The 7,122-nt window shown below is 44.4% G+C and overlaps 1 protein-coding gene across 1 annotated transcript; it reads left to right on the forward strand.

Moving 5' to 3' along the window:
• The first annotated feature begins 249 nt into the window (after positions 1 to 249).
• ZNF175 (zinc finger protein 175) lies at positions 250 to 6,883 on the forward strand. Its single transcript, XM_006868356.1, has 4 exons — positions 250 to 321; positions 1,862 to 1,991; positions 2,236 to 2,331; positions 5,283 to 6,883. The coding sequence occupies exons 1-4, from the start codon at positions 250 to 252 to the stop codon at positions 6,881 to 6,883; spliced, it is 1,899 nt and encodes a 632-aa protein (XP_006868418.1).
• Positions 6,884 to 7,122: the final 239 nt, after the last annotated feature.

Below are 7,122 nucleotides of genomic sequence, written 5' to 3' on the forward strand. Positions count from 1 at the left end.
CATCAAGGAATTAACAAATGTTGAATGACTGACCACGTGGCCAGTGCCTTTCCAAAGCTATCAGTAGAGCCTTCGTGTCTCAGGAGAGCCCCTGGGCCTGGCCACACTGTTGAGGCTCCAGGATCTCCTTTCTTAGCCCAGCCTGCCTCTCCCCAGCAGGTCTGATTGAAGCCTCCAGATGCCCATCCAGCTTCAGGATCCTGGGAAATTTGCCAGCAGGGAGGGCAGATGTTGACGTCGAGAGCAACCATGCCTTCTGGTGACAATTTGCCACGGACGCCACAGGTCCTAGGTCTAGAGGAGCAGGACCGATCATGTAAGGTAAGCAAGTCCTAGGAACCAGCATTCAGGACTAAAGGGCAGACGACACATGAACATTCTGGACTCCATGCCTCTGAAATCATCTTGATCCTCTGGCTTAGTATAAATGAACTGAGGCTAATGTCTCCACACCCAGAGACCCCAGTGTTACAGCAAGAAACTGTGAAGGAGTTGGTGATGGCTGACAAGGGGTCTTGGCTCTCTGCAGGAAGCTGCATGGCTGATGTTGGGGAGAAGCCTCCCGCCACAGGCAGGGAAATGGTAGGCCCTCCCCTGCTCACCAAAGGCTCAGCTCTTTCACCAGCCATTGTGTACTTGCTAATTCTTATCTGATCCTCTCAAGACCCCTCCTACTTGGTCTTTGGGAGATTAGCTCATTGCTCCATTATCCTGAAAAGGTCCAGAAAATTTCCCTTTCTTCATAGTTTATAGAGTCACGAGGAATAGAGGAAGAACAGATTTTTAAGGGCCTCATGGTTTTTCCTATTTAAAAGAAGAATAAAAATGTCCAGGAATACCGTTTCCAAATTGCCAACAAATATTAACATTTGACATTGAGACTTCTCAATTCCAATTTAAATCTCACCAGCTCTCAGGAGACCAACTTTCGACTCTCAAGCAGAATTTGATTTTCCCTCAGTTGGACTTACAGCGTGGTCTGTTCTGCATGTGTTTCTACCTCTAGCTGAACTTGTATTCCGTTCCATGTCTTCAAGTTGCTGGTAGGGTAGAAGTTTATATAATTCTGTGGCAAGTCCCCAGGACTGGAAATAGTGTCTGGCATGTAGTCCTGTTGTGGCGCTGTGGGTTAATGTGCAAGACTGCAAAGCCGTTTGAACTGCAAGGTCGGCAGTTCAAGCTCACCAGCTGCTCCTAGGAAACCCTATAAAGGATCACTATGGGTCGGAACCGACTCGACGGCACTTAACAACAACAACATGTAGTTACTTAATAAGTCTAATGTGGGTTATTTCTAAGTTAGCTGAAGGACTTAGAAGCTATTTCAGTCCTCACTTTTGGTGAAAGAATGCCCAGGGGAACACAGTAATCACTGACTAGCAGGATATTTCTCTAAGTAATTTTGCATTTGATCGTGAAAAGTATAAGGTGAAACAGATATTTCATGAGAAATCTGTGTGCTACAGAGGGCACGGGTGTTCAGTGGTGTAATTTTCACTTTCCACCTGCGGGAGACCTGGGTTTGATTTCTAGCCAATGAACCTCGTGGGCTGCCACCTCCATGCAGGTTTCTGTGGAGTTTCCCGACCATGATAGACTAGGAAGAACTGGCTGGTGATCTTCTTTAGAAAACCAGGGAACGCGCTATGGATCACAGTGATCCCTGGCTGGTCACGGGCAGCGTTTCATTCTGTTGTGCACGAGGCTGCCGTGGTGAGATGAGCGTTGACTCAGCACCAGCTCAGAGCGACACCTGTGGGACACATCATGGTACGAAGGTATTAGAAACACCTCCCTGTATGTAAGCGCCCCTTCGGCCAGTGACAGCTAGTGTATCTAGAGCAGGATTGTGTTTTTTCAGGGACCACCAGTGTCGTTTGAGGATGTGGCTGTGGACTTCAGCAGGGAGGAGTGGCAACAGCTGGACCCTGCTCAGAGACAGCTGTACCAGGAAGTGATGATGGAGAACTACAGCCACTTCCTGTCCATGGGTGAGCACTGTTGACCTGGGAATGCTGGGTGGCCTCACTGAGGCTTCCTTCCTCCTTGTGGAATACATCTAGGACATGTCAAATAGGTCAATGTTTTGTCCTAGATTGTGTATTGCTTTTGGACTCCCTTGTTCCCAGTGAAGGGTGTCGACTTTTTTGATAAACAAATGGAAAGTGTGATTGAATGGCCTCTGTGAAAACGCATGATGTTATACCCAAGTGTGGCATCTTTGTTCATTAACAGGGTATGACCTTCCCAAACCCGAGCTCATCTTCAGGCTGGATAGAGAGAAGGAGCCATGGATGGTTGAGGTTGGCCTCCCACCTTGGAGCTATCCAGGTGGGTAACTATTACGTGGGCAGGTGGAGATGCAGGAGAAGCTCTCAGATGTGCTGGGACAAGTGGATACCTTTGAAATTATGTTAAGTAAACCCTGGGTTGTGCAAGCAGTTAAGTGCTCAACTACTAGCCTGAAGGTCAGCAGTTCAAAGCCACCCACAGGCTTCTTGGAATCCAGGTCTGGTGATCTGTTTCTAAAAGGTCACTGCCTTAAAACCTTATGAAACAGTTCTGATTTGCACACAGGAGGGCTCCATGAGTTGGAATCAAATTAACGGCAACTAACAACCAACTGAAGGCAAATAGCATAGTGGACACCGGACCCTCAGCAATCTAATGGCCATCTTCACCTAGGGCTCCTTGCCATACTAGCTCTTTGGTAGGAGAGCAGCCCTCACCTCCACTCTGGGTGGTATGCCGGGCTTCCTCCTGGCATACGGGCATACTTCTAACTCTCTTCTCCTAACATCATTATTGTGTTTCCTACCCTATGGCCTTGGATTCTTTCTTTATATGTATTCATAGAGCTGCCTTCTTCCCAGACCGCTTTGTGTCACACTTGATGCTGTGAATTCCTTTTCATTCACTCTTCTCGCTGTGAGATGGCCCGCACTGTCATCGACAGCCAGTTTCACATGGTCTTCCGCCTGTACCACATCCATCGGAATTTTCACTTGCTGCCAACTCCCCTTCTCCCTACGCTTCTCCCTACCCTTCTCCCTACGCTTCTCCCTACCCTTCTCCCTACGCTTCTCCCTACGCTTCTCCCCACGCTTCTCCCACCCTTCTCCTTACCCTTCTCCCCACAGTTTGCTTTTGTGGCCGCCAAGACTTATCTTTTGAGGAACAAAACAACCTCTGCTGACATTTCCTCTCAATGTGCTTTTCCTGACTCACCCTGAGGGTCTGGCTCCGCTTAATGGATTTATTTCTGTTAATATGGTTTGAACCCACCAGCCATCCCTCAGAAATCCAATACAGGGTGATTCAGAACGAGTCAGAACTGACAAGACAGCACACAACAGCAACAACTACAGCTATTTTTTGCACATCATGTGGTGAGTGTTGGGTTTATTGTCGATCTCAATGCTGGGTAGACCCGCATCATCACTCCAGATGAGGTGCCTTCCATTTGTGGACTTTAAAAATATTCATTTAATCTCCATGCCCTATCCCATTGTCCCCCTGACTGTGGCAGCTGTTCTCATGAGTGTGCTGCGCTTGAGTTAGTGTTCTTGTGAAGACTTGAGTGAATATTTTTGTGTTCGTTTCTTCACTTTAGTATATGCCAGTGTTTAAAGCATGAGAAAACCATTTAGAATTTTTTTAAAAAATTGAATTTATGAAGACAGAAGAGACTATTTTACTCTGGTGTAGAAGGGTATTTTAAATATCTGCTGTGATAAATTCGAAGGAAATGACTATAATTTCTTGGAGAGAATAGTGGCCTGGGATGTTAAAGACATCAGCCTTTGTACACTAATCACAACTATTTGATGGAAAGTTATTTTAAAAATAAATATTGGAATGGGGCACAGAGAATGACTGCTTTTGAAGCTGTCCCCCTAGAAATCGGGCGAGGTTTGGAGTTACTTTTCAGGGCACAGAACTCTTGAATCTTAACCAGGAAGCAGTTGTGAATTGGAACAGAGGAGCAGATAAAACAAGCTTCAGTGGATGTAGGGGATATGAATACATGTGCTTAGACCTGAGAATGAACTGGAATAATTTTTCAGGCAACATTGTTAAGCTGTGTGGGAGAGTGGTGAATAAGCTTTTCAGCACAGGGGTGAATGTTTTACATTGAACCCCGATGGTGGTCATTTAATTTTCATTAAGATCAGCAAGAGTTTTATAAGCTAAATGAAGAGGAATGTTAAAATATTCCAAGTTTATACCTCAGCCCCCAGTATATAAAATTTTAGGATAAATGAAAGCTATGGTGTGGAATACATATATAAATTGCTATATAAACAAGAAAGATGAATGAAATGTTTGGATAGGACAAGGGTCTGGAATATAGTTTATCAAATTGAATGAAAGAGAAAAGAAACAAGATAATAATCATATCATGCTCAATATATGATAGATCAAAATAATATCATTTACTCATTCTATTATTTTTGTTGCGACTCTGCTATGTCTTGGGCACTATTCTAGTAAACTGGATGATCAGTAATCCAAAATGATAGATTAGCTAGTGTACAGCTGAAAGCTCTAATGGAGAACAAGGTTCAGTAGCTCAATGAATTGAGAGCAATGTCTCTGCTATGAATTACTTCTGAAAGGTAGGTCAGCAGGGAGCCATGCTTCTTGCACTCATTCAAGCGTCTGTTTTCCTCAAGTCAGTGCTCCATCCCGACTTGATAGTGTTGGTCTGCGTGACCTGAATGTGAATGGCCTCCAAAGCCAGGCTCTACTAAGCAGGAAAGGGAACATGGACATTGAGAAACGGCCAGTCATCTTATCATTCTGGTCTGAAAGTTGTACACGGCATTTATGTGTATAGTTTTTCAGGAAAAACAGAGTTTCACAATCACATCCCTTTGTAAAGGACTCTGAGAACCGTTGTGTGGCTTGGCAGCTAGGTGCTTGGCCACAAGTCTACTTCTGTGGAAGGAAGGTAAGACAGATTCTGAGGGCAGCCAGTCTTCCAGTGTATTGATTGATGTATACATATATTCGTAAATTCAGGAAAAACCATCGTAGCTTCATGGTGAGTTGGAGTTCGGGTATAGGCATTCTTTCACTGTTTGGCCATGTCAGGATAGATGAAGATTTCATAGTTTCTGAAGGACACGTGTGAGTGTTTCTTATAACTGCCACCATCATCACCACCACTATTCCACGACAGCCGTTTCCCTGTGTTTGATCTCAATCAACTGCATACAGTTTATCCTCTATCCTCTGCTATTTACTGTGCCTGTTTCATCTTCTCTTTCTCGTTTTAGATGAACAGTTTGGACTTAAAACCCCACAATGGGAGACTTCTGAAAAAGCTATGTTTTACAACGATGTGATGGGTGAAGACACAAGATGTGGTTCTTGGTGTTCCATTGTGGAAGAACTGTGGCAAGATGCTGCTCAGGGAAAGAAAGATCAGGAAAAGAAAATTAAACCTGTGCATCTTGCTGCTTTCCCCAACAAGCAGAGACTGAATATAGAGAAAGATTGTGACTATAAGGGTGCTGGGAAAATCATGGATGTGAAGTCCAACCTTGTTACATCACAAAAACAGCCTCCTAAATCTTGCTCATTTGCAAAAACTTTGAAGCATAGCCTTGAAGTATATAGTCAAAATAAAAGCAATGCCACCAAACACCTTGATAAGAACATTGCATCTAGTTGTCTTTTAACCCATAGCTCTTCTAATAGTAGCTTTAAGAACACATACACAGGAGAGAACTTCTGCGAAGGTAATCGATGTAGAAAAGTTCTCAGCCATAAACAAGCACTCACGTATCATCACATTCATACTGAGGAGAAACCCAATGAGGGCACCGAGTATGGGAAGGTCTTCAGCCAGCAGAGAATTCAGAGTGTGGAAAACCTCCGTGAATGCAGTAAATGCGGAAAAGCTGCCACTCTTAAACCACACCTCGGTGTTTATGTGTCAGGTCACATGGGTGACTTACCTTATGTATGTACCGAATGTGGGAAAGTCTTCATCCAGAAGTCAGAATTCATCACACACCAGAAAACGCACACTAGAAAGAAACCCTATAAATGCCTTGAGTGTGGAAAAGCTTTCTGCCAGATGTTGTCTCTCTTCAGGCATCAGAGAACTCATACTAGAGAAAAGCTCCATGAATGTAGTGAATGTGGGAAAGGCTTCTCCCAGAAATCAGACCTGAATATCCATCGGAATATTCACACTGGAGAGAAGCAATATGCTTGCAGTGACTGTGGGAAAGCCTTCTCTCAGAAGTCGACACTTAGCATGCATCAGAGAATCCACTCAGGAGAGAAGTCCTACGTGTGTGTTGAATGTGGGCAAGCCTTCATCCAGAGGGCACACTTGATTATACATCAGAGAACACATACTGGAGAGAAACCGTATCAGTGCAGCAGCTGCAGAAAGTCCTTCATCTCCAAGTCCCGACTCCACGCACACAACCGGATTCATACAGGTGAGAAACCATATGAATGCAGCGACTGTGGGAAAGCCTTCTCTCAGAAGACACACCTCAACATACACCAGAAAATCCACACTGGAGAAAGACAGCATGAGTGCCGTGATTGTGGGAAAGCCTTCAACCAGAAATCGATACTCATCATGCACCAAAGAATTCACACCGGAGAGAAGCCTCACCAATGCAGTGACTGTGGGAAAGCCTTCATCTCCAGGGCACAACTCAGAGAGCATCAGCGAATTCACACGGGAGAGAAACCCTATGTATGCACTGAGTGCGGGAAGGCCTTCACCGGCAGGTCAAATTTCAATAGACACAAGACAACTCATACCGGAGAGAAGTCTTATAAATGCAGTGATTCTGAGAAAGGCTTTGTTCAGAAGTCCATTCTCAGGGTGCGTCAGAGTGTTCATAAATGAGATGCACTCTGATAAAAACTTCTCATAAGTCACATCTAATAACTACATTATAGAAGACATGCTACGGAAAAACTTCTTGGGGGCACTGGGTGTGTAAATATATCACAAAGTCACATTATTGTACTTAAGGGAAACCATTCAGCAAAGGAAATTTAAGGGTACACTGAAAGTAGGGAGTTGTTCATATTTTGCACTAGCCTTGCTACAGATGATAAAATTCAGTGCTGATCGCAGATAAT

The sequence above is a fragment of the Chrysochloris asiatica genome, unplaced genomic scaffold, assembly GCF_000296735.1.
Source record: "Chrysochloris asiatica unplaced genomic scaffold, ChrAsi1.0 scaffold00116, whole genome shotgun sequence".
NCBI classification, from domain to species: domain Eukaryota; kingdom Metazoa; phylum Chordata; class Mammalia; order Afrosoricida; family Chrysochloridae; genus Chrysochloris; species Chrysochloris asiatica.

What these genes read in the sequence shown, in the direction of transcription:
- ZNF175 (XM_006868356.1), top strand. Translation starts at nt 250, where the DNA reads ATGCCTTCTGGTGACAATTTGCCACGGACGCCACAGGTCCTAGGTCTA. An exon ending in AGCAGGACCGATCATGTAAG is followed by an intron (nt 322 to 1,861) that starts GTAAGCAAGTCC and finishes GTGTTTTTTCAG; the next exon opens with GGACCACCAGTGTCGTTTGA. An exon ending in CAGCCACTTCCTGTCCATGG is followed by an intron (nt 1,992 to 2,235) that starts GTGAGCACTGTT and finishes GTTCATTAACAG; the next exon opens with GGTATGACCTTCCCAAACCC.